A 27,297-nucleotide genomic window follows, 5' to 3' on the forward strand; every position below is an offset into this window, starting at 1 on the left:
AGGTAGTGCTTGGCCCCTAGCATATTGGTAAAGCCTCTAGTTTCTCTTTAACTGGAGAAAAACATTGTGTTGTGCATGTGCACTCAAATGGGTTTGGACGCTGGTGTGGGATTTGCTCTCTCAGCATGTGTGCTCAGGACAGCTGGGTCCTTTCCTGGCAGGCAAGGTCTGGGGGTATCTCTGCAGCCCTGTGTGCCCTTGAATGGGTTCAGACACCAGTGTGGGGCTCAGGCACTACGCGGACATGTGCGCACGGGGCAGCAGGGCATGGAGGTACCGCTGCAGCCCTGCTGCCCTTGAGCAGGCTTGGGGGCTGCAGCTGCTGTCTGGGTGCATGTGCTGGTGGGATCTGGGCCCCTTCTCGGGAGGCAAGGCCTGCGGGGTGACTCTGCCTGCCCAGGTACACTTGAATGGGTTCGGATGCCGGCGCTATCTGGACACGCGTGCTCGGGTCCTTCCTGGTGGGCAGGGACTGGGGGGCATCTCGGCAGCCCCATGTTCCCTCGAGCCGGTTTGGAGGCTGCAGGGACTGGGGGAGCCGGGTCCTTTCTTGGCTTACGAAGCCTGGGGGACACCCCTGCAGCCCCCGTGCCCGTGGGTAGGGTGCTTCCTCGGTGGGAGGGGCCTGGGGGCCCCCTGCAGCGCACGTGGCCGCGGGCAGGTCTGCAGGCGGCAGGGACCCGCGGAGCCGCGTCCGTCCTTGCCCGCGGGCCGGGGGCCCGTCCGCACCCACGTGCCGGGCGGGGCGGGGCCGGCTGCCGAGGGGGCCGGCGCTCAGCTGACCCGAGGGGCCGGGCGCCGCGGCCGCCTGTGATTGGCGGCCGGCGCCGCCCCGCCCCCCCGCTCGCCCCGCCCCTCCCGGCCGTCTCCTCAGGGCTCCCGCCGATCGAGCAGCTCGGCCCGGCCTGGCCTCGCCGCCATGGATAGCCCCGGCGACAAGAAAAGGTAGCGCCCTCCCGCGCGCCGCGGGGCCGCTCCTCGCCCGGCCCGGCGTGGTCCGGCCCGGGCACCCGCCCCCAGCCCGCCCTCCCTCCCTTCGTGCCGCCGCCGCCGCCCGCCCGCGACCCGCTCCGGGGCCGGCCGCGTCGCCATTTTGTCGGCGGGGAAGCGGCGGCGCCGAGCAGGCCCGCTGTGGCCCGGCACGACAATGGCCGGCGGCCGCGCTCCCCCGGGCACGGGGCACGGGGCTGCGGGCGGGGAGGGGCCGATCCCCGGGGGAAGGGGGAGAGGGAGGGGGACAAGCGGGGCTGCTGCTTCGGGGGAAACGCGGATCGTGGTGATGCCTCCGGGGGGAGGGGGGAAGGAGCCCATTGCCTTGGGGGGTCCCCCTGGAGTGGAAAAGAGCCGGAATGGCGCGGAATGGTGACTTGTGCGTGTGCAGCCAAATGAGACCCCGATGCTGGTTGTGCCTGGACACAACTGGGGGAGATGCTGTGGGTGGGGGGATGCGCCCCCCACCCACCCACCCACCCCTGAGTGATGGGGTGTGAAGTGTGCATGCAAAGCCGAATGACACCGAGAGCGGCTAAATGAGGCTGGCGGTGTAAGGGAATGGGCCGGACACAACGGAGGGGATGGGTCCTCTTCCACCCCCCTCCCCCCCAACTCCTGAGTGATGAATTGTGTTGGTGCTGGTGGGGGGGAGACCCATCTTCACATCTGAGTGATGAGTGTGTGTGTGTGTGTGTGTGTGTGTGTGCGCCAAATTGGGCAGAAAGGGATGTTTCTTGTTCAGGGGAAATGTGGATAATGGGTCAGCTGTTTAAAAATAGTGCTGGTGTGATCCCTTTGTAGGTGAAAGGATCCCAAATTATAAAGACAGTGTTAAAGCCGAATTGGACTGAGCGGGGAATAAGCGGTGCTCCTTGTTCAAGGGGGGGAAATGTTTCTAGCCGCTGGCTCTCTGACCACACTTGGAGGGGATCCACCTGGAGGTGAAAGAAACCTGAATTGTGATGTAGGTTGTAGCCGTATTGGTCTACTACAGACATAGGCAGGTGAGGTTCTTTGGGTGAATCCAATATCTTTTGTTACACCGTCTCAAACAGTTGGGGGGAGAAATTTTATTAGCAAGGTTTTGGGTTTAAAATTCTTTCATCGGGCTGAGACAAAGTAAAATTCTTTACTATTCATGCCACCCAGGAAGAGCACATGCCAACTGCCTGACAAAGAGTTTTTGAACCTGAAAGCTTACTAAGAATTTTTTTTCCAACTATTTAAGTTGATCTAATAAAAGACATTAGATTCACCCAAAGAAGCTTGTCTCCCTGAATTGTGAAGCATTTGTGCTTCTGCATGTGTTTTAAAAATTGGACAGAAAGGGAAATAAGGAATGTTTCTTGTTGGGGGGGGGGGGGGGGAAGAAGTGGCTAAAAACAGCTCTCAGGTGATGGGTTACAGGGGGGTAGGTTGTAGCTGTGTAAGGACATAGCCAGGCAGGGTGAATTGGATATCTTTTATTAGTTGGAGAAATTTTTCTTAGCAAGCTTTCAGGTGGTAGGTTTGCACTGGGAAGAAATCTGAGTAATGAAATATACACACAAATGCTTTACATGTGTGTTAAAGCCACATTGGGGAGAGAGGGAAAGAAGCAGCACTACTTCTTCAGGGAAAGTGGTGGCTAGAGGGCCAGCTGCTAAAAACAACTGGGGGGGGTGATAGGTCTGTATATGGAAGGTGCCTGAATAATGAATGAATTGTGAAGAATTTGTGCTTGTATTTATTTTAAGGTCAAGTTGGACAGAAAGGGAAACAAGTAGTGCTGCTTGTTCTGGGGAATTGAGTGGAGGGTCAGCTGCTAAAACAAAAAAACAACCCCCCCCCCCCCCAGACAAACAAACTCCCAGGTGATAGGTTTGTACTGGAAAGAAAGTGAAGTAAAAAGAAAGGGAAATGAGCGACTCATCTTGTTTTGGGTGAAGGTGGTGTGAAGGCCAGCTGCTAAAAACAACTCTGGGTGATCCATTTATAGGTAAAAGGAACGTGAATAATGAATTAAAAAAAAACAAAAAACAAACCACAAATGCTTTACAAAGGCACAATTGGAAAGAGAGAGAGAGAGAGAAATAATTCTCCTTGTTCAGGGTAAATGTGGTTAGAGGGCCAGCTGCAAAAAACTCGGATGTGATGGGGACCTACATAATGAACTGTAAAATATGTGTGTAGGTGGTGCTGCAGCTTGGGTTTTCTCATTTTTCTTGCGTAGAAGTGAAGCTCAATGTTGAAATGTGTGTGTGCGTCTCCAAGGAATCGATTCTTCTAAAGAAAGTGAGGGTCTTAAAATATATTGTTGAGAAATGTTGGTGCCATAATTTAAAGGCACTTTTATGGAGAACTTTTAAAATTCTAATTAAAAAGAGGGAAATAAAGGCTTTCAGAAGTAAGCCTTGAAATTTTGCTGAGTGTTTCAGTGATCAGATTTTTAGATTAGATGTAAACTCTACCAATGGGCTTTGTGGAGGGATTAATTTCTGTAATCTCCATCTGCAGGCAGCAGTGTTTGGTTTTTGTTGAAATTGATACCATTTTTTAGACTTGTTGGCCTTATCTGGATAGGTTGAGAGAGATTTAAAAAAAAATCACTGTTTTAAAAGATGTTAAAGTGAGATTTAGTAACTTTGCAGCAGCATAAATTTTTTTCAAGTACATGGGTTTGGGTTTTATTTGCTGAGCTAGAGGTTAAATACTGTGCCCACACTATAAAGCTCTTTTTGGAACCATGCCATCTTCATACTAATTGTAATTTGTTTTAATTTTAGAAGAGTCTTTTTAGTGTAGTGAAATGCATGCAGTAGGTTATAAATGGATGCCATCTATTATATAAATTTGTATTTTAGCTCAAAGCAAATAACTATGAGGAAGCCTCACAAAATGTTGCATCATGAATGAGTGTCTTTCTGTGCCTGGCCTAATTTAAAGGTTGGTCTGGAAAAGGTTTTTGGCATTCATATTCCTCAGCCTTGTCGTTCTCTATCCTTGACCATTAGTGTTTCCAACCATCCTCTTCCAATCGGAAGATTTTTCCTCCATTTTCCTCCCAGATGTAATCTGCTTTCTTTGAGATGCAAGAAGCAGCATATGCAGTTTATCCCTTTCTTCTTAGAGGGAAAGCTCCAGAAAAAAAAATTATTGGCTGTAGCTTCCAGCAGATGTAGGTCAGGGTTGGCAGTGTTTCCTTCTGAATCTTTTTTTTGTGGTTTGTGTTTTGTAAAAATGCACTAGTCCTGTTGTGTTTGAAAAGGTGGCAGTTTAAAATTAAAGTCGCATCTTAAGTAAACTTTTCTTGGCATTGTAAGTCCACAGTGGAGGGAAGAGATGAGTAGGCAAAAGAATGTGAATTGATCACAACTTGTTGATAATCTCAAATGTTGCTCAAAAATCCTAAGCTGCATACAGATACTTGATTGCTTGATTGTGTTAATCATCTTTCAGCCTGTAAGAAAATATTACTGGGAAAATGGAAAACCAAGATTCTTTAAGTAGCAACATGCAAAATCTTAGCCAAGGCTTTTGACTGCAATGGGTCTGCATAACTAAACTTAGTATTGGTGTTCCAGTAATTGAAAGCATTTTCCCCTCTTATAGCTAATTAGTAATACCAAAAATGCATATTAAAAAAGCTTGTCTAAGCTAAGTACCTCTTATATTTCGGGTATGCATTTGTTTGGTTGACATCCATGTCTGTTTTCCCCTTCTCATCCCTTCCACTTCCCGAAAAAGGGCAGATACTAGGCATTAAAATGTGCCTTTTTAAGTTGGGCAAAGATGAGGGAAAATTGAAGTTCACCATACAGCAGAAAATAAATACCAGTCCTTTTGAACCATATTACTTGTTTCTTCAATGCAAAAAGATAAAATAAAATCAAAGTATTCTAATATTTTGGAGGCTTCTGTTCTTGTGTTGATGTAATGTGAAGCTTTGTCCAGTAACTGAGTATGTTGTGAAGTTGTGATCTCGATTGTAGAAGTAAGGGGTCACTCATTTGTGCAGAATGATCAGTGATAATAGTCATTTAAATGTGAATTGATGATTTATAGATGGGGATCTACCCTTGTTTGCCATTTTGAATTTTTCACAGAAACTTTGGGGGGGGGGGGTTTGGTGGGGGTTTTTTGTTTTTCTTTAAACCAGTTTCCATGAAACTCATGAAAATTTATGATTCCCTGAAATTTTAGCACTGAATCATAAGGGGGAGAAAAACCCCTTAAAAATGAAATGCTGGCTCCCCAAAGGTCCTCAGGCTGACCCAGCTTTGCATCCTGTGGGCACGGGTGAGGGGAGCTGCTACTGTGGGGGAAACGGTGAAGATGGAGGCTATCTTTCCCCTTGCTGCTGATTGGCCAAGAAGGCTGCCACCTGGCCCCATCCTTCTCCAATTTGTGCCAAAGTGGCAGGGTCCACATAATAGGCAGGGCTGCTAGGGCCCCATAGCCAATCACTGTTTGAACAGGGGGCACTGCAAAAAGTCTGTGAAAATAGTGAATTTTTCTTTTGCCTCAGTGGCATTTAGGTAGATCCTTATTTGTAGATATATTGACTCATGGGAAGTCTTGAAAGACCCCTCAACATGTTCCTCTTTTGTAGAGTTATAAAAACTTGAGAACTGTAGTTCTAGTTTCAGTCTTGGTGATGGGGGCCTGAGCATACTATGTTCTAAAAGACTGGACTAGCATTAACAACTGTTGGGGGGCTTGTTCCTTTTCTTGCAGTTAAACTACTTTATGTTCCGTATCAGTCCATGGGGCTTAGTGGCAGAACTGGGTTAATTTTGGATTGTGTTACAGTGCTTTGATCGTTGTGGGGGAAAGGACCTCTCAAGGACTTCTGAGCTTTTTCTCAATAAGTTTCAATTTTATTGCCTTGTGCCTTCATTTAACATAACACTGTTTATCCTTTTACTTTATTTCAAAATACTGTCTCTGATTCTGCTGTTCATTCTTTCAGCATGAATCTAGTAAAAATAATCCAGCTTAAAAAAATAGTATGTAAAAGCCCTGTTATAAACTGTTAGTTCACAAAAGCCTGGTGACAGAGTCTTTCCTAGCATTCCCATCAAGCTGCTTATCATTAGCAGCATGACACTTGCGCCATCTTAAGTGCAAGAAATGCAGAGTGTTACTCCAACTCCAAGGCTTGCTGCTTGTAAATACATGTACTAAAAAGCAAACTAACATGAGATTTTTCTTTATACAACACCACACACATTTCCTGCCAGTCCTAAAGACTCTCATTTTGTTCATTTGTTCTAAGTGTTAAATAAAATCCTCTGGTTTGGGGCAATCTCTTGAGTGTTTTAGGAGCTGGCATGCTTTATTGCAATGCACACTTGATTTCCAGGTTTTTTAGGAAACTTTCAGACATGCCTGGCTGTTCATTTCTTCTTAACTGGGACTTGCAAAATTGACCAGACCTCTGCTATCCTACAGTAAGCTGTAGAAGACCGAGGTTTTGTGCTGGATCTCTGCCAACAAAATCCATCAATACAATTTTGGTGAGAAGCCAGACTTTCTGCTGCTAGTTAGAAAAAGGAGGCGGCATTACTGAAAGTGCTGCAGATTGTCTGGAACTTGCTTGGGCAAGGGGAGGGGGTACCTCTATTCTCATTGGCATCCTAGATTTGGGGAAAGGGGTGTCAATATTTCCACTGGCAGAACTGACCCGGCATTACCTCATAAAAAGTCTGCATCATAGATATCATCTGCTGATTAGCAAAGGTCTGAGAAATTTGATGTAGCACCTTCCCAGGTGTTGTAAGGAGAAGAGAGACCTTTCTGTCTGTTCTTTCAGAGGCACTGTCCTGCTGCTGCAAAGGAAAGATGAATCCTACTGCTTTAAAGAGCTTTTTACCAGCCAGTGCTTTGTGTAGGTGACTCTCCCCATAACTCAGCTGCAGGGTCTGTGCCTACTGATTCATGCCAACTTACTGAGTATAAGATGCCCCAATACCTTCAATACAAATTTTTGGGATTTTAATTTTATTGTATTGATGACCAATTAAGTCACGAGCAGTGAAAGTGGCACTATATTAATCTGTTTCCAGACAGTGGCAGTTGACTCAACATCATTTTACACTAAGTTCTTGTTCAGAAGCTACTTTCAAGGATGAGGGCTAAAACTTTTTTTGACAAATCGTAGTTAGGTTATACAGAATAGGGTGGTGTTCGTACCAGTGCTGAGCCAAGGAAAATTTCTGATTTGCTGGATTTAGTGATTTCATTTAAGCCCAGTTTCTAAAGGACCATATTGTTAAAGTGCTGAATTTATTTTTTTTTTTTACATTGTATTCTTTCCCCTTCCTCTACACCATAGGACATGCTTAAGCAGGAAACACCACCAGGAAAACTAATCTAATTGAAAGTTAGAAAACCTGTAATAGGGAGAAGAGATCAGTCCGTTAAGGTCTAAAATGGGAAGCTTTTTTTGATTTGCAGCTTTTTGTTTGGCGTCTTCACATTAGAAATTCTGGTTTTTCCCTTCTTGGTTCTCTGAAGCCACTGGAAAACTAATGAATTGACACCCTGAGAGTACAAAGGCTGAAAGATGAGTAATTAGAAAGAAGAGTGACTCTTAGTTTATATTCCTGTTAAAAAGCATTAACCTTCCACTTAACTTCACTGGTAATGAACTTTCTGGAGACAGGATGTCTGTTACAGACTCAGCACTCTGGCTATTTGCATTTAAGGGCTTGTCTGCAGAGGGATATAGATCAGCTATATTCCTATTAAGGAATTAAATATTCCACCGGAGTTATTACGGAGTAGTTCCTTGTGCCTCAGGACTTGTCTGGACTACATGCCATCACAAGAACACATTCTTGGATCTGTCAGGAAGTCCTCCAGAAACACCAGGAAATATCAGACTCAACTTTCATTTTGTTTGTGAGGACAGGATGCTGTTTTCTGCTCTTTATTATTTTGGGGAAAAAAATCCAATCAGGATGCTTTTTACATGCCCATAATTTCTCAGAGCAGGGCTGTCCAACTAGTGGCCCAGGAGGGTTAAGTTGCAGCTCCCTGGCTCCTGCCCAGCTGCATCTATCTCTGCTGTTTCATTCATTGCAGCTGCAGCAGCAGGCAGTCTGGGCTCCCCAGTTCTTCCCAGCTTTTGGGCTCTGTGCTCACCCCGGGGGGGCAGGGGGTGTATAGCATGGCATGGCACAGTGCAGGGAGCTTGAGCTTGGGGTGAGGCCAGGCTGCATGGCACGCAGTTCAGTGGTGGGGGACAACCATGCAACAGTGGGGAGAGTGCCTGCATGGTCACACCCTGCTGCAAGGTGGGTGTCTGTAGGCATGTGGCCTCTGCTAGTGCAGCCCACAAGGTATGTGGCCCCCATCTGCTTAGCAACTGGACAGCCCTGTCTTAGAATGTGGTCTGAGAGGAGTATTTTCCCATTCCTACTCTGCTATGAGTAACAGGAGGTAGAAGAGTAAGGGACCAGTCCTGTGACTCCTGATTGACCACTATCTCCCCATTGGTAGGTCAGTGAAAGCTGGAAGAGTGTTGACATGGATTGTTTTCTTGGGTGTGTTTTTTTTGGGGGGGGGTGAGAGGGGAGGGGCTCCACTTTGACCACTCTTCATCTGGTCTCCTCTGTGAGGGTGCCAGGACAGGCCACTTATTGATTTACTTGTTTCACAAGCCTCTTCCCAACAAAAGTTCAGGGTGGCTTGTAATAAGAGAACAGAATAATATCTAAAAGAGGAAAGGAACAAAAGAACAAGACAAAAGGAAATGAGAAAATCGATATAATACAGACTCCTCTATAATGGTATCTCAGCCTGGCTGTTTGCTACGTGCCTGCCCAAATAGGAAGGCGTATAATCCTTCCAAAAGATGTCAAGCTTGGGCTTTGGTGGGCTGCAAGATAGACCTGAGGAACAATGACTGAGAGAAGACCTTGCATGCACTTCCATCAAGCGGACTTGGCAGATTTGATGGTATCGGCGGGAGGTTGCACTTGGCTGACCTTAAGTATCACATTGGGTCAGGTCATAAGGCAGGTGGCAGTCTTTTAGGTATATAGAGGCCAGAATGTTTAGGGCCATGTAGATTAAAAGAAGCACCTTGAATTGAGCCCAGAAAGCTAGTGGCAGCCAGCCATACCAGCAGCAACAGGTCCTTAAAAGATCATCTACATTTGCTCTCCCCAAGTGAAACACCAGAACAGGGCTGTGCCAGCGGAGTCCTGTTGCTGCTCCCACCCTTCCCCCTCACGTTACTGTACCAATTAGAGGAATTTTGAAGAAGTCTTGCGAGTCAGGTCAGACCAGGCAAGTTGTCAGCTGGGATCCTGCAGGCATGCAGCAGTAGTGTAAGAGCATTGTATCCCAAGCATTCCCAGGTTTGCTGGCTGAGCTGCTTTCCATAGTCTGACCTCCCCTCTGTTGTTTGTCTGGATGTGTATCCAGTTGCTGGGGGTGAGGGAGGGAGGAGCTGATGAGATGGGCATGTGGCTGCCAGCACCTGAGGAATTAACTAATTCCAGGCTCCTTGTGGGAGGAAAGACCAACTCCTTGTTCCCTTGATTATCAGTTATTACACCCTCTGTTTTTTTTTTCCTGAGAAATAGCCAGCAATCTATCTAGTAAGGGCTTGTCTAGACCCAGGTGAAAGTGTATTAAAATATTTTAATTAAAGCATTTCAAAGACAGCTGTTAGTCTGTCTTGACAAGCCTGCAGTACTGCCTCCTTAGATGCATGGGCTCCAAGCTTTGTTCTTGGCCCACTAGATTGGTTAGTGTGCCCAGGACCCTGGTCTGTGATACAGTGGCAGACTTGGAGAATGGCACTTGGAACTTCTTCCTTTGGGTATTTTGAGGGCAACCTTAGGCCTTTGGTTCCTCTGCATACATGGAGCAAGTATCAAAGTTCATAAGGCTCCTTCCAATGTTTAGGCTGCTACTGACAAATTAGGAGAGGTAAGTTGGGTACTTCTATTAATCCCCACAAACAATTAATGTTAATGTAAATAGGTAATATCCCTTTTTGAAGCTATCGAACTTGCATATTGATTTCTGCTCTTGAGCCTGAAAAAGCTTTATTAAAAAATCTTTTTTTATTTTCTTCTGCTGATAAATATACATGGAATGGATTAATTCTCTTGTTCACATTTGCAGGAAGTGACATTAAACTCACCTTGTTTTAGAAAGGTGGGATTTCAAGCTAGAAGATCATGTGTCAGCATTGATTGGACTTCTGTGCTGAGTGTAATCATTGAATGGTGGATTGAGTGTCAGAAACTGCTCATTGTAAATCTGTACATTTTCAAATAAAGCTCTTGACATCCTATATCTTGATTTGAGCCCAAAGTGTTGTCATATGCTAACAAGACTAATCAAGAGTTTATAGCAAGGTGCAGGACACCCAGTTAAGCAATGCATATCACAGTGAATGTTTCAACATGTTGTGGTTTCAAACAAAGATGAGTTCTTTTACGTTTGCTCACTGACATTACTGTTGACGTCATTATGAGAGAGTGTACAATTACCACAAGACACCACACGGCTTGGCAAGAAGTATGCTAGAAAATCTCAATTTTGCCAATGAACTAGGTCTTCTACGGGACAGTTTACTCAACGGGCAAGGAAAGACCAAATGACCCTGCAGCACTGTGGGAAGATGAAGCTAATTAATACTGGGGGGAAAAAAAGCAAGTTGCTGGAAGTACCCAGCAGGAGGCAGAAGTTTATGGTGTCATGCATTAGCAAGTGAGCAGCTTAAAAAAAAGACTTTGTCAGTGAAAATGTACAATTTAAAAAGCCAACTATAAAACTTCAAGCCAGTATTTTCATCTTCTCATAGATGTGAAAACTAGGCCTTTACCAATGGTACAGACATGCTGACACAGCTTTGAGTGAAAATGTCTTAGGTTTAATACCTAGCATTTTTCTAATGCATTTATAACAGATGCCAAATGCCTCCAACTTCAATGATCCCTTATCTCTTAACTTTTCCAGAAAACAAGATGGAAATGGTAGAGGTGTTTGGAATGGAGTCACAATGTCTGTCTTTGCCTATTCTTCCAGCAGCCTGAGGACACTGATGAAAGAATACACTCTCCTGCACTTTCAGAGTTGAATTTGCAGGGTGTTTATCCATACATAGAATGTGCAAAGCCTGCTCAAAGTTAAAAAGGCTCCATCACCTCTTTTTGTATTCTAAGTAACTTCTGACAATGCAGGAAGTACTAAGATTTCACAGTGGGTATTGGGGTGTAGCTTATTAAGGATGTAACCTTCCAAGAATCTCTCTCATTTGGCCTACACTAGGGCTAAGTACAGACAGTCAAAAAGCCCAAGGCTGAATTGATTTAATCCTTGCAGGTTAGTCTAAGCTGCAGAGATGGAACCAGCAATTCACTTTTGATTCAGAAAATGCAGGCACATGCCTTCAGTGGCTTAAGTCAGAAGCTGTGTGTGGGGGGGGTGCTAGAGCACACCTCCCAGCCTGTCTGCTCCAAGGCTTTTCCCCCCCCACTCCGTGCTGGAGCTAGCTGGAGGGTCTGCCCAGGCAGGGGGGCAGTGCCTGCCAAGCTGAGGAGGGGGTGGGTGGGGGAAAATGGCATTGAATTCATTAAAGCTTAAACAAAAATTGTCCTTTCTCTGAAGTAAGCATGTATTGAACAGAAGGGAAAAACCCTGTGGAGTCCTGCTGGCTTTGCAATTTGTAGTCCATGATCAGAGGCAGGAAGAGGAAGTGTCAAGCAACCCTGCAGAATGCTGCTGCTGTGGATCTGGACTGCAAATCCTAGAAACCTCAGGGGTAGCAGGATGAGGAAGCGACCATACAACCTATGCTGGCTATGTGCCAGAGAGCTGGGTTGAATGAGAGGGAAGCCTTTGCACAGCAGGTGCCTTCTAGGAGCAGACTGCAGGGCAGTCTGCCTTTGGCTGTTGTCTTCTCCCCACCTCCTCTGCTCCAGCTTTGGGGAGAATAGCCTGGCAGAGGCTGCCCTACCCCCTTGTCAGCCTGCCCTCACCCCTCCAGATAGGGAGCAGAGGGCGGGGCCAGCCCTGCTCTGCAGCACGCAGCCCAGCCCAACCCAGGATTACAAAGCATGCTGGGGGACTCTGATTTAACTTGAACCAGGAAGGGGTCAGGGACAGAAGTTCATAAATCAGTTTAACCTAAATCAGTTCAGCCTGATACTACTTTCAACCAGGTTTATCTTAAACTAGCTTCAGCCATCTATAAAGCTGGTTTATGTGCACTGAGCTTCTGTCCTCTTAGATTTAAAACAGTTTCTGATGACTTAAGCTAGCTTTATGTGCAACTTCTGCTGTTAGCCCATAAGTGCAGTTTGAGATGTGACTTGTGGAAGAATAGCCATTTGATAAAAATGTGGAAATCCAATATGAACACATTTCAAAGTGTGCCCTTTTTTAAAAGTATTGATGTGCAGATCAAAAAACAATAGGGCTCTTTATGGAGCCAGAGCCTCAACTAGGGTAAATTGGGATATACAAAGAGCTGTACCATTTAATACCCAAGAAGTTTGCTTAATAAATGGCATGGTAAAGGTAAAAGGCTCATTAGACATTCATGTATACAACAGCTGGCCTATTTCCCTTACTTAAGCCTAATAATACCAAGATTTGTTTATGACTGCAGTCTTAAATGTTGGTATAACAGAGCAAGCCCTGCCAGTGCTGAATATCTGATGTCTCAAAGGTTCCACGAGTTGCTCTTGAAAGAGTGAAGATCAGATTTCTAAGTCTCTTAAACTTGGTGTGAATTTCAGACTGATGAGGTTTATTGTAAACATTGTTGAGATTTGTATTTAGACATGTCATATCTGCCTCCCACAGGTAATGGCAGCGAGCAAACTACTGTAAATCATATGGCATGAAAATATATTTGCTGAACACTTTAAGGAGAAAAAAAATAAACAGATTCATAACTCGTATGGCACTAAAATGCAGGCCAAAGCTCAAGTGAGAAACTGAGTGGGGTGAATCGCTGTTTTTACAACCGCAAGACTACTTTGTTGTATTTGCAACATTGGGAGACTTTAGCAAGTAGCTTTTATTAAACATGCTAATTGAATCTCAGTCAACTTCAGTGTGTCTAGTTGCCCTAGTATCTTAACAAGAATAACTTCATAACCAAGAGTAAGTATACTAGAAAACTGAAAAGAGAATGTGTTTCTTAAAAACCTGTATCTCCTATTCAAGATTCTGATTTTTCATAGCTATTTGACAGGGTGAGCTCTTATTGCCAACACCGTAAGACTTCTCAGGTTTTTTTTTTTTTTAGTAACCTAGTCATACATACCTGTAGCACCTATTCAAGTTTTAGTAAAAAGGACTCTACAGAGAAGCAAGTTGGATTTTAATAGGAATTATCAGCCCTTAGTACTTGGGGACACTACATTCTTCTGGTCACCTGATTTAGTGCAACTCACATTGTTTTGATAGCCATTCAACATCATCATCACTATAGCCTCTTTACTGTCATGGATCAAGCTATATATCTGCTGAATTTTGTTCTGGGCACATCTCAATATGTGAGAATATGCTATTTTCCAATATATTTATATTTATGCAAAAATGTTAACAACTTCTGCTTCTAAGAATGATTAAAAATAATTTTGAAACTGAAATTTGCATCTGAGTGGCACAAAGGAGAGAGTCTAAAGTTTGAGCTGTAGTGCTTTGACCTGTTCCTAAAATGCATAGTTCTAAGTTGAACAGTAATGGTTTAGAAAAGAGACCCCCAAAAGATGTATTTTATATAGACAAAAATATTTTTGAGATTAGAACTTAGTTTTTCAAGCAAGTGACCTACCTCCTCAGCAAGGACATCATAGCTGACTGACAAGGAAAGCCCTGAAATCGCTGAACCTACTTCTAAATGAGAGGATGTGAAATTTAGAAAAGTCTACTGAAAGTAAAAGGTGCTAACTGCAGAGATTGAGGGGAAGGGAGCACCTGAGAGTGAGTTAGTTCTGCTGAGACCACATCTAGCTCATCTACTTGAACAACCCTTGGCTTTGCTTAAATAGTGCACATTTGAAATAGTTCACAAGTTGTTGTGTTTTGTTTTTTTGTCTTGAAGGGTAGAGTGCAACCCTAAAAATAAATGGTTTGACTAGGTTATTTTAGGATGCTTCAGGGATACGGTCAGATTATATATAATATATATATATTTTAATGATGTGCAGTATGCCTTTTTAAGGGCCGTTTTTCTGTATAATAAACAAAAGATAAAAGTGCCAGGGAAAGAGGATAGATAGATAGATAGCATAGCATCTATCAGCAGGAAATTAAACTGGGGTTTGTATTTGTGGGTTGCACACTCTTTTCATTAGCTCCACCAGTGGTAAATTGGAAACATGCGTCTGTGTGAACATGTTTCAAACATTTAAAGGAAAACCTGATGGAGATTCAGCAGCTGTTGGAGGCTGCATCTAGTCCAGCCAGGGTGCTGGGGCTCCCTGAGGTGCAGCAAAGCCTTTGAAGGCTGTTGCAAGAATCCTGAGGAAATAAACAGATAGGGAGAGCCTGAGCCAGCACTTATTTAGCCACTCCTCTACCTCCACTGTCTGGCGTCCTCTGCAAGGAAGGAAGGAAGCACTGCACTGTAATAAATGCATTCTTTTTTGAAATGGTGTTGGTTAATTAACAGAACAAATGGAGGGGGTCACTTGAGTCTAAAAATGTTGAGAATCGCTAATCTAGTTGAAGGCTAGACTTGGAGTTGTGAGCTGGCACTAGGAGTGAGGAGATCCAAGTTCAGCACTGCCACTGACTCCCATGTGACCATGGGCATGTCACTCCCTTTAATTCTCCATCTGTAAAATTGCTGTTTATAGGTGCTTGAATTGTTAACCTTGTTGTAAAGGGTAATCCCAGCCAGGTCCAAATGAGCTGCTGCCCCCACTGCATTAGATACCATACAACAAGAACAGATCCTGTCGTTAACAATTGGGCTCAGAGGAATAGCCCAGTCAACCTCAGTGTCCAAGTTGCTCAACTCAGAACTTTAAAGAGAAGTTCAATTTCCTTATAAAAATATGTTGATTGCCTGTCTAAATGCCTGACGGGCACTGAATGTGGCAGACTGGCCTGAGTAGGTGCTGGCTCGAGTACATGGCAGGAGAGGGGGAGGAGGGGTGGCAAGTGCTGCTTTTGTGGTTCCTTAGCTTGCCAGATCTAGCACTGATTCCAGCAGCTCTGGGACTCACGTGATGCCTGCCCCCAACCAGCTGGAGTAGATGCTGTGCACTGTGCAGACCCCGACCAGCCCCTACAGGTGCTGGATCTGGCATATGGATGAGGGAGGTCACCATTCTTCTGCCCCATGGGGCATTCTCATGACACTCATCTTGCCTACAGGGCCAGATGAGTTTGACACCCCTGTTTTAAAGCAAAAGAGACTTGGAAGCCCATCCAGAAATCAAGACAAGAAGATCTGTATACCCAGATCTTCCCAGTGTTGCCACACTTGCATATTCAAACAGTAGTCACATACCTAGATACATAGTTGGATTAAAAAATGAATAATTCTTCATTGCTGTTGTGTTAAATGAGTTCTGAATCTTCATATTTTTGCAGTTGGATCTTATGTCTTTCTATTTAATATTGGGTCCAGAGGTCAAAGGGAAATGCAGGGCTTTTAAATGTGGGCTACCATTCTTTAAATATGCTGTTAGTGCAGGCAGCCTGCATTTTAATTTACAAAGAGTTGCATTCATTGTGCTGAAAAATGGAGTTGCATGTCTTTTCTAAATTGCAGAAGTGAGATTAAACGGAGGTCCACACATAACAGAACACAGACTTGTTGTAGCGTTAATAGTTGATAGGGTAGAAATAAAATGGAGAATGTAAGATGGACTGAATATTAGGCCACAATGTTCCAGTAAGGCAAGCTGTCTGTCCTAGAAATTACACACTTGATGCCAAATAATATCTGGTCAGAAAAAAGTCATTTGCATGGAATACAAGTCACAGAGAAATAGGGAATAGAAGCCCATCAAATGCGGGAGAAAGAAATGGTAAAGCTGTACCCCAAAGCAGGTGAGATGGCCTAGGACAAGGGTGTCAAACATGGTCTGCGGAGCCTGCACCTGGCCCACTGGGTTGCTAGAGGGCAAGGGAAGTTGGGCCCTTTCGACATGGTGGGCTTGGCCATCCAGAGTCAGCCAAGCTTGCCATTGTTAGACCCCATGTTCCTGCAGCCTCGTGTGACTTGGCTTCCTGCCACTGCCCCTGCTCCTGCCTTGCTGGACTCTGCACTGACCCCCTGGACCCATGTCAGATCATGCACCTCCACCACCCCTGCCCCCACTGGACCTTATGCCCTGGCTGCTGCCTGAACCTGTGCTGGCCCCTCCACTGTCATGGTGATCATTGCAGCAGCCCTTGTGCCCTGAGTTGGATCTGACCTGCAAGGAGCCTTGCGGTCCAGACCTAGCCCAGGGCCCAGGCAAGTTTGACACCCTTGGCCTAATAATTGTTGGAGGCTATGCCAACATCCCAAGAAAGTAAATGCCTATCATCTAGTACAGATGCAGAGAGAGAAAACAATTTTTCAGTGTAAGAACATGTTGTTCACTAGGGAGTGGAAACTGCCATAGCTTAGCACAAAGGTTACTCCACCAGGAGGCCTAGTGAAATTATAGCTCTCCTTGGAGAGCTGTGATTATGTGATAGCTCATAGGAGCCTCCTTCTTTTACCCTCCCACCTGCCACATCTTGCTGTTATCTTTTGGGAGGGAAGCTGGCCAGTCCCAGAGTGAGCTTGCAAATGTTTGGTGGAGCCCTTCTGGCTCATCTGTGCAAGACACTAATCACCTTAATGACTAATCTCCTGGCCTCTGACCTCCCATGCAGCCACACCTGTGCCTTGCAGGTGTTAGCAATCATCACCTGGCCCAAAACCACCAGGCCATCTCAGGCCTCTGCTCCTTTGTTGGGGCCTCCGCCCTTTCTGGTCCTTTCTTAGCCTAGTTCCACTGCACTGGGCCTGGCTTCTTGGGCTTCAGCCCTAGTCTCACGCATTGGGCCCAGGTTCTCACCCTTCCCGGGCACTGGGCCCCCTGGCTCTGTTCTAGGCTGCAACAGTTTGCCTGGTCACACCGTCTGCACCTTGAGCCCAGCTCCTAGCAAAGCTCAAAGTAGTCATGTGCCCCTCAGGCCCTGCTGGGACCTCCACCTCCCCTTCAGTCCTGAGTGGCCCAATAACAAGAGAAGTAGCTTAATGACTGACCCGAAGCTCTGAGCATGCTCTCTGCATAGCAAAGCACTTCTTATCCTGGGCGTAGCGCCTTATAAACTATCAGTCCCTGTACTCTCAGGGTCTCAGTCCATGGCCTCAGCTACAGCCATCTTGGGGCAGAGCTCCTTTCCCTGGAGCCTGCTTAACCAGACTGATTCCCTGGCTCAGGCTTTGTCAGCTATGTGGTCTCTGGGCTTGCTGGTTGGTTAGTCTGCCAAGGTAGCTTATTGCTGCTGGCCAGCCTGTTTTCCCTGTCAGGGCTTGGTTCAGCTGCCTGCAGCGCTGGGCTTTCTGCTGCCTGTGGGCCTGCTCTGTTTGCATTTTGCGACTCTGCAACTGTTCCCTTGGGAAGTTACTCCCCAGAACAGCCATAACCAGTGTCGCTACAAGTCTGTCTGAAGGTTGCTGGCTGGTAGAGTATTAGCTACCTGTCTGCCTGGAGCCAGCTCAGATTACTGCAACTTCAGTAATAGGAGCCCTCTGGCTCCCTATTATGGTGTGGATACCAGCATGGCTGAGCTTTGTACGGGTGTAGCACACATCCAGCTCTACATGAGCAAACAAACCATACCAGTAAGTTCAGTTTTATTGGTATAACTGCATGTGTATTAAGGACTTCATCTGACATAACTGTGGGTTTGGGATCACACCTCTCCACATGCCTGACTGCCTGACTCACAGAATTAATTGTTCTTAGACACTCCTATTAAAGATATGGCCCAAGTGGACTATTGTAACTTTTATTGTTGATTTCACTCCTAAAAGCCTAGTTACTTTGGTGGACAAGGTTCTTTGGGTAAATCTGGTATCTTTTATTAGACCAACTCAAATATTATGTAGTTACTTTGGGAAACACATTGTGCATGGCTGAAGACCAGCCACAGAGAAATAAAAGTTATACTGTGCTGTTTACCACAAAAACTTCATTGGTGGGTCGTTGTCATTTCTCTTCATCAAAGCAAAAGACTAATTAAAGGTGCGCCATAATAAGGAAGTGTTCTTGGGTGTTTGCATTTGTTTAACACATCTTCTCACCCAGTAGGCCAGTGGTTCTCAAACTCTTGACAGATTGCATACCACCAACTTAAAATGATACCATTGAAGTACCACCAGCAAATTTTTGTCATATAAAGTAATTCTAATAAATCTGTTAACGTGTACCACTGACGGGTTGTCCATGTACCACTGGTGGTATGTGCACCACAGGATGGGAGCTGCTGCAGTAGGTCATTTGCCCTAAGACTTACTGTATTTACTTGAATAGAAAACATCCCTGATTACAACCCTAATAATTACATTCTATATATGGAAAATATAACATTTTCCAGGTATAGAACCTATTTAGTGATGTTTTTGCCTTGAATTTGGCCCCCTCCCACTGCTACAGTAGGGAAAATAAATTGGAGGGGGGGAAGGAGAAAGTAGGCTGTCTGCTTCCTGTCCCCACCCCCATTTTTTTGGGTAGCAGCCCCTTTCTCTTTACTTTCAGACCCTGCTCTCCCTGAGCACATAGAAGGGAAGAGCAAATGCAAAAGCAATGACCTTGTTGTCATTGGGAGGCACCTGGGTACACAGTGCAGCACAGGAGCATGTGGTCCCTGGGGCTCATGGGCCCCTGCTAGTGCAGCTCAAGGGGTGTGTGGCCCCCAGGCACTTGGAAGTTGGACAGCCCTGTTCTGACATAAAGCAAAATGAGGTACTAGTTGCACTTGTATGCACAGAAGTGCAGATTACAAGCAAGCTGGACTCTCTAATGAGCATGCTTCCCTCCTGCTCCTGCAGGAGCCTAGGTGACTTCCCAAGGTCACACAGGGTGTCAGGGCAGGGGACGGCAACTGGGGCTCCCACATTCCTAACCGGTATCTTGACTACTAAGCCATCCTTCCTGCTATCTGTAGTGAGCTGCAAGAAATGCTGAATTATAAGGATCTCTCAGCTAGTGACAAGCTAGGTATCTAATGCTGTCCGAATTAATTTTTATGTCTCAAAGGGTTGCATCCATATGGGGAAATTTTATGTTAGTGGAACTTCCTTTGGTTGCCTAGGTACAAGTGATTGACTTGATTTATACATTTGTCTCTACAAGCAATAAAATCCAAGCCACTAATGTAGAAAAAAGGCCAGTTTCTAGAGTACCTAACACATCAGTTTTAAAGCCAGTGACAGCCCATTTGGTAAGCAGAAAGACTTTAAAGAAAAAATACCAGTGCTGATTGAAGACCGTTTAAGATCATTTTCCTACACTGCCCAAACAACCAGAATCCCAGAGTCACGGCAAGAAGTCTCCATTGTTTGGTCTGGTTTTGTGGGGGGAGGGGGGTTGTTTTAAATGGAGTTAGTTAGGAGCAGAAGTGGAAACAATTACAAAAACAACATATGAGTAATGGGGGGAGGAAATAAAAATGATTAGAAATTACTATCAATTAGAAACTGTAGTATAGAAAATTGATAAGGAAAGCAAAAGAATATATAAAGATAAGCATATAGACAGCAGAAATGAAGGCAATAAAAGAGTTTAAGTAAATCAAGAACAAAAGGATTCCTAATATGATATTAAGTGCTTACTTAATAGATGGGCATAGTACTTTCGGTAATACAAAAAAAGGCAGAAATGTTAGATGAATATTTCTGTTCTGCATTTGGGAAGGGAAACAAATGACTTTTTCAGGTGACAGAATGAAATACTTGTCATTACTACAGTAATAATTAGCATGTTAAAGAGTAGCTTTTAAAAGTTAGGTATTTTTACATCAGCAGGTCCAAACAACTTGATTCCAAGAGTTTTAGAAGAGAGTTAATGCTGTTTTAGCAAGTCCTGGAAACCTTGCAAAAGTCCAAAGAACTAAATGTCAAACTAATTTGATCATGCAGCTACTCCTTGCTTAATATTGTAGTTACATTCTTGAAAAAATTTTGCTTTAAGTGAAACAATGTTAAGCGAATCCAATTACATCACAGTAGTTACCTACTAGGAGGCAGTAGCTAAACAATGTTATAACCAAACATTGTGCAACTCTAAACGAGTATGTTCTTTAATAGATCAGCAGCATAATAATGAAACAACGTTAACCAGGACAACGTTAAGTGAGCAGTACCTGTTGGGGAGGGGGGTTGTTTGGGTTTCAGGTTGGGGAGGGGGGTTGTCTGGATTTGGTTTTTTTAAGATGTAATAGATGCAGATTTGTGCACATATCAAAAGATGTGGACAAGTCTGTGATAAATATGTAGATCACTTGGTAAATTGAATGCTAACAGAGTGCACTTTAATATTGCCAATGGTAATATTACACATACCTATTTTGCTTAAACTCTGCTCCTTAAATTATATCATGCCTTTTGTTTTGATGCAGTGGGAGCCTCTAATACCTTTCTCTCCTTTTTTGCTTAACCACAGCAGTCCCTACAGTTCATAGCGTAACTGCTCTCTAATCTGTGCAACTCACTTTTGGAACTTGGCTGACGCTTATTTAGTCATTGTCTGTAAAAATCTGCACCAGGTCAGGGCTTTACAACACCCAGTAAGGTCATGGAATCGTGGTTTCCATGCCTTGTCATATATGGCCAGCTTTTAAGTTTCTCTCTGCAATTTTCACCATGGCAAAAACGCGAAAAAGAAATAAATGCTTGCCACTCCGCAGACGTACAGGAAATCAAGAGTGTATGTTGTTTCCTCGACAGCCTGGGCATTTCTGAAGATTTTGTCCCATTCTTCACCGGGTATTCCTCCCAAGGTTCAGGCAGGGGTCTTTTTTATTCTCTCAGCATAGGAAGATTATAAAAGTGTTTAGTGTTGTCTTATGCAATTCTTATTCTTGGCACGTTTATCGATGTGGAGGTGTTACAGATGAACAAAACCTTTCAGAGTGCCTTCCAAAGAAACCGTGGTTGTGAAAAATTTCTGAGATCATTTCTCAAGCATGCTTACATTCTGTTGGATGCTGCTGCCAAATAAGCTGAAATAAGATAAAGCCATGAAAATGTTAAACACTCAGTAGAGCTTCAAGCTTTCTGAAGAAAAGCTCATTGGGTGCAAGGCTTTCCAGGGAATGAAGAAGTGGGGAGGAGGCCTGTCCGGCAAGATTAGGTTCCACGCTCACTACCCCCACGCAGATACGGGCTTGGCATGTGCAAGTTATTGCCTGCCTGTGTCTTTGAGAAATTGGCATTTTCCATCTCACTCCAGGTAATGCCTTCAACTTCAGAGATTTATTTATTTATTTAAATTGAGAAGAAAGTTGATAGAGCTGGAATTGGTGTTCCTGAAGCTCTAGACCTTCTTTCAGAATACGGAAACTCAGAGATGGAAAAGGAAATATACTGGTGCCTGGAGTGAATCCTTCCTAAGCAACACAACTTCTTGCCTCATTTGATATCTATTAAGCTTTCCAGATGCCTGAGTAGCAGTCTTCACTGCGTACTATCTTGATGAGAATATATTAATATTTTAAAATCTGTAATTATTTTTGTCTTAACTCTGAATCCAGTCTTGCCCCCCATCAAAAGAGAAAAGAGGCATGTGCTACCAGTTCACATGAAACCAGAAGTTATTAAAATGGCAAAAGTTTTAGTTTTTGGACTTGACTTCCGGTTTTTGTCCATCGTGGTGTCTGTGTTCGCTTTCCAGCAGTGTCCTGCAGTGGTTCTGTTGGGCTGCGTAGGGAATGGGCGCCAACGTGCGACTAACGTTACAGCTGTCTCCAGCCTGAAAGTAGGACAGGGATGTAACCATACAATGAAAACTGCTAGTAAGCAATCTGGAGGAAGCGTAACAGGCCAATTTGCTGTTATGAGAATTCTCCCTTTAATACCGTTTTGCTACCTGTTATCTGTCTTAAATAGAAACCAGTATAAATTGTAAGACTAGACGAGGTGGGAAGGATCATCGCTTACAAACCTCTGGTCAGATTCATTATTTGCTGTCCCTTAAACATCCTCCAATGAAAGAGATTCAACAATTTCCCTCAGCAATTCATTCTCTTGTTCTGCGGGTCTTGCAGCTAGGATGTTTTCTCCCAGGATTTGATCTAAACCTGCTTTGCTGTAATTTAAACCTTGCCTCCTGTCCTGACCTCTGTCACAGGGGAGAGCAAGTTTTTCTCCATCTTCTAAATAGCTGCCTTCAAATACCTGAAAATTGGCTATCAGCCTTCTCCACTCTCCCCCACCCTTTAATCTCCTTTCCTTCAAACTAAACATACCTAGTTTCTTCAATGTTGCTTTTCATCCGCCTGCCTCCATCACTCACTCTCCAGTTTCTGTCCTCTTTTAAATGTAGTATAATGCTGCTTTGAATACAACCCAAATCTTAACCCCACCCTTTTTTTTTAAATCAAGTTGCTGACTCCCGTTGAGGTTGATCTGCTGTAACCTTAGATGCCTCTTGGCAGTGCTACTGCCCAGCCAATCCCCGTTCTGCATCTGCATTTGTTTTTTTTCTCTACAAGTAGCACCTTACCTTGGTCTGGGTCAGATTGTATTTTGTTCTCTCCAAGCTAGTTCACCAATTTATCAAGATCCTTTTGAATTTTAATCCTATTCTGAAAAGTGTTCGAAACCCTTCCCAACAAATTTTGATGAGATTCTGTATTCCTGCATCCAAGTAATAAAAATGTTAAACAGCATCTAACCCAGAACAGGACCCTGTGGAAATCTCACTTGAGGCTCCTTGCCAGCCTGACATCGTTAATAGCTATGCTTCACTTGCAGCTATTCAGCCAATTAGAGTTGCTGTTAGGTGGGTCCAAAACTAGCCCATGTTTCTCCAACTTGCTTATGAGAATGACATGTCAGGCGCCTGGCTAACGTTCAGGTATATTAAATCCACCAAATTCCACGTATTCACACAATGTTTTACCCTGTCAGAAAAGGAAATTAAATTGACAAGATTTTTTCTTAACAAATCCATGTTGGCTACTAGTGCTCATCCTCTCCAGTTATCCATAATTTAACTTTTATAATTGGCTCTAGTAATTTCCCCAAATACTGAAGTCAGGCTAACTGATCTATAATTCCCTAGGTCCTCCTTCTTTCCTTTTCCCTATTTTAACCCATCTTCATTTTGTTGGTACGTTGCCTATGACCCAAGAGCTGGCACACGTCACTGGTGGTATTGAGATTTCTTCAGCTACATCTTGATATTTTCCTGCAGGGGTGTGATATTTTTCACCTACTATAGTTGTGAAGCATACGATAAATGTGAGGAGGACTTTTTAAATCTGCTTTAACGTATTTTGACCAAACTTACAGTCAGGCTGTTTTCCAGGCACAGTCAGGCAATGACTCAACTTCCTGTCACAGACGGGGCTTTAACGTAATGAAAGAAAAGGTGTTTGTTTCAGTAAAAACCACAAAATTGGCAACTGGTTTGGGGCAGTAATTTTATCTGAAACTACTGTTGGTCTCATTTTCTCTTACCAGCTTTAAATTTGATTTTTAAATTGCCCCTTTAAACTTGTAGCCTTTTGGGAGTGGTCACTAGAATTCAAGATCATTTAAAAGGATAGCTAGAAATTTAGTTTGACTATTATATACCCACCTTTTGATATCTGCTTCTAGCAAGAATGAGCTCTTTAACAAACATGCAGACAAACGCATACACAGGCTAGTCTGATTTATGAAAGCAAGTTAAATTTGATAGTGCTAACATGCATACATTTACAATACCAAAGAGGACCGAACTAGTGGATTATCTTTATTTCAACTCTTCCTTCTAGGTAAAAAGAAATGTGTAAAATTTACTGATCTGCAAGATCTAGCTGTTTAAACCAACTAGTCCATATTCTTAGTTGTCTTTTGGCAAGCCTGGTAACAGGCTGAGACCCTCCCTTCTTACTCCCCACTTTATCTCGTATGTAAGAGTCCTGTCCCGTAAGTTTATAGGAAATGAAGCAAAAAATAGAACAGGGAGCGAACACGTCCTGCCCAAACCAAATAAATCAAATCCATCTTTTCATAGAAGTATGTCAAACACTTGCATTTTGTGCGTTATCCATTCAAAAAGGAATTGTCTCTGGGTGCTGTGATGGAAGGTTTCTCAGAGGCCACGAAACAAGGTTGGACCCCACCAAGGGTGGATGGGATTTTAGGGTGACAGGTCAAGGCATGTAGGCCAGGCAGGCAATAACTGAGGGTCGCACAAAAGTTTAGCAGTGTAGGTGGAAAGCTGACCACTTGGGAATACGTATGACCAAGCTATGAGGTTTACGCTTGGTTAACACTAAAGTTTTGCCACATAGCCACATCAGCTAAGAGTGTGCAAAAAATCACATCCTTTAACCAGCATATACCTTGTTTCTGCTAGGAGGGTTAGACAACATGACTCCCCCGGCAAAATCCACGTAGGGTAAATATGCCCATAAGCAAGGTTTGCAGATGTGGACAAAGAAGAATGGAGTCAAAAGTCAAGATTATGGGCTTCAACAACAGACACGATGACAGTGATGCCCAGGAAAACGGGTGAGCGGGGGAAGAGCTCAGGTGAATAGCAGAAGCTGTTTTGGCCTCCTTAAATTTCAGATGCTGCTGGAATCCCGAAATGTCCATCCAGCATGGCAGTTCGGTATTCCCACAGAACAATTGGGCATGCTCCTTTATAGACAGGCTGATTATTATTTTTTCTAAAACAAACTGTGGTGTGTCATCTTTTTCTCCCCCATTTATCACCTTAATTCCACAACTGTCACTCTTCACATTTCTCAGAAATGTGCAGAATTATTGCTGATTTAAGTGTCAGGGGAATTACGTATAAAAATACATGATAGAAATATGTCATTATGTAGAAGTGTTTTTTTTCTTAAAAAACCCTTGGATTTTATAACAACAGATGTTATAACAACAGGTACAAAATGGCTTAAGAGAACAAGGCAGAAGGAATAGATCTTTGGTGCTAAGACTACTGCCTGCTATTTGTATTAATAATGTAAAACTTTCTTCACGCAGAATTAGTTCAGAACGCAGGAAGGAGAAATCCAGAGATGCAGCCAGATGCCGAAGAAGCAAGGAATCCGAAGTCTTCTTTGAACTTGCTCACCAGCTGCCTCTACCTCACACGGTGAGCGCTCACCTGGATAAGGCCTCCATTATGAGACTGACCATCAGCTACTTGCGCATGAGAAAGCTGTTGGATACTGGTAAGTGAATAAAAGTCCGTGTGGCTTATAAACAGAGGGTGGTTAAGAAGGCAGTGGGTTGAAGATCTTGTCCCAAGTACATTCTTTTATATGCTGTAAAAATGTTTTTGATGTTAGTAATCTAACCCCTCACATCCCCTTTACTCTGGTTAAAGATCTCCCGATGGATTTCTGAGCCAAGACAGAAGAAAAGTTCTTTTTGCTGTTAAGTCTCAGAGCCTTAAGAGACTGACAGAAACGGCCAGGGTGATGGGGTCCCAAACTAATGTTCTCATGTGTTTTTTGTGTCCCTGATGTGCATGTGTATTAGCTCACAAAAACACCAGTGCCATTTTAAAAATCTCAGCTGTAGAACCTATTCGTAAAAAACATTAGGATTAAGGGTTTGGGAAACAATACTCCAGTGTGCCCTTCTTTTCTCTTGGGAGATGGATCATAACTAAACAATGAACACGCCTTCTCTGTGGCTAGCTGGTGTAAATTTGTGTTTGCTAGCTTTGAGTATCCCAGTTTAAACTACTGGAAACATGATGTACTCTGGTTCAGATATCATTAACTAACTGCATGCCTGCTTTGCAATCAGATGGGACTGCAGCAGAGGTAGGCATATCAGAGCTTGCTTTAAATTAAATTACCTCACCTACCAATAACAGTGAAGCCTGCTGCAACTGCTTCACTGCTGTTCGTCTGCAAACTAGCTGAATTTAAAGCTAGCTTAGCGACGTTAGCACTGCAGTCACACCTTGGTAGGCATACTTTGAAGCATCTTCAAGGGAACCAGTATTAACACAGTGCTAGCAAATGACAGTGATTGTTTAAATGAGAGAATAGCAACAAATTCTGTTTACTAGGGTGCTAAGTAAGTTTTACTTACCAAGAAGTTATACAGGTGACACTTGTTTTAACGCTGAAGTAAACTTGAAAAGAAAGATCTGTTGCTCTAATTTTGGAACTTTTGAACAGGTTTTGGTAGCAATACTTTTTTTTTTTTTTAATCAAACTGTTTTTTTAATGCTTCTGATCTTGAGTGAATCAGATGCTCAATCAGAACAACTTCCTCTCCTGTTTATCCCATCTAAGAGAAATCTGTTGTCTTTGAACAGGCTGGAGAGTGGCTTGTTCATTTCAAATGATTTCTAGCATTGGACAAGAAAATGTGGAATAACTGAGGTTCATTGAAATAAGAAAATGTGGGGTTTTGTAGGTGACGTGGAAACAGAAGCCAAAATGGAAAAGGAGCTGAACTGCTTTTACTTAAAAGCCCTTGATGGATTTGTTATGGTGCTTTCTGAAGATGGTGACATGATTTACATGTCTGAAAATGTGAACAAGTGTATGGGCCTCACACAGGTGAGAGAGATGATACTTGTTGAGAATCTCTTACAAAATTTTGTCTGCTTGTGCACGTTTGGGTCTTTTAAATAGCTAGACTTAGATTCATCTTACTCTTACAGTTCGATCTGACTGGACACAGTGTGTTTGATTTTACTCATCCTTGTGACCATGAGGAGTTGAGAGAAATGCTTACGCACAGAAATGGTGAGAAGACTAGTTTACTATTTCATTTTATGATAAGTGGCTCTTGCTAGCATGGGCTATATCATACTGTTAAACAACGGCTGCTGGCAATTTCTGCACATGTCAACAAAATGCTTAGGGCTTGCTTTCTTGCACCACTCTAAATCAGGGTGCAACTCTACTATATTCCTAAATTTGAAGCCAGGGTGAAAGCAAGAACAAGGACCTGAATATTAATTCAGTTGGTGATATAAATTAACTGCAAATGCACTTCTGAAAACAAACCCTCTTTCAGCACTCCCTATCATAAAGGATCAATACATGCTACTTGCAAGCATTCTGCTTCTCCCCCTTATTGAACCTGAAAATGTGGGGTCAACTTACAGTTGGAAGAACATGATAATTTACCCGATTTAAAATCCAGGTTACCTT

The 27,297-nt window shown here is 43.7% G+C and overlaps 1 protein-coding gene across 2 annotated transcripts in view; it reads left to right on the plus strand.

The window, feature by feature from the left end:
• The first annotated feature begins 840 nt into the window (after positions 1-840).
• HIF1A (hypoxia inducible factor 1 subunit alpha) overlaps positions 841-27,297 on the plus strand; it is a 42,596-nt gene continuing 16,139 nt past the window's right edge. The window contains exons 1-5 of one of the 2 annotated variants that reach the window (XM_090034320.1): positions 841-945; positions 24,519-24,673; positions 25,157-25,347; positions 26,552-26,697; positions 26,802-26,886. In XM_090034320.1, the coding sequence (XP_089890446.1) occupies positions 24,567-24,673; positions 25,157-25,347; positions 26,552-26,697; positions 26,802-26,886 (529 nt within the window). In that variant the 5' untranslated portion in view covers positions 841-945; positions 24,519-24,566. The remainder of the gene's footprint in view (positions 946-24,518; positions 24,674-25,156; positions 25,348-26,551; positions 26,698-26,801; positions 26,887-27,297) is intronic. The other variant, XM_090034321.1, reaches the window with a different exon arrangement.

This window comes from Crocodylus siamensis, chromosome 2 (assembly GCF_052110815.1).
Source record: "Crocodylus siamensis isolate JL-2025a chromosome 2, ASM5211081v1, whole genome shotgun sequence".
In the NCBI taxonomy this organism is placed as follows: domain Eukaryota; kingdom Metazoa; phylum Chordata; order Crocodylia; family Crocodylidae; genus Crocodylus; species Crocodylus siamensis.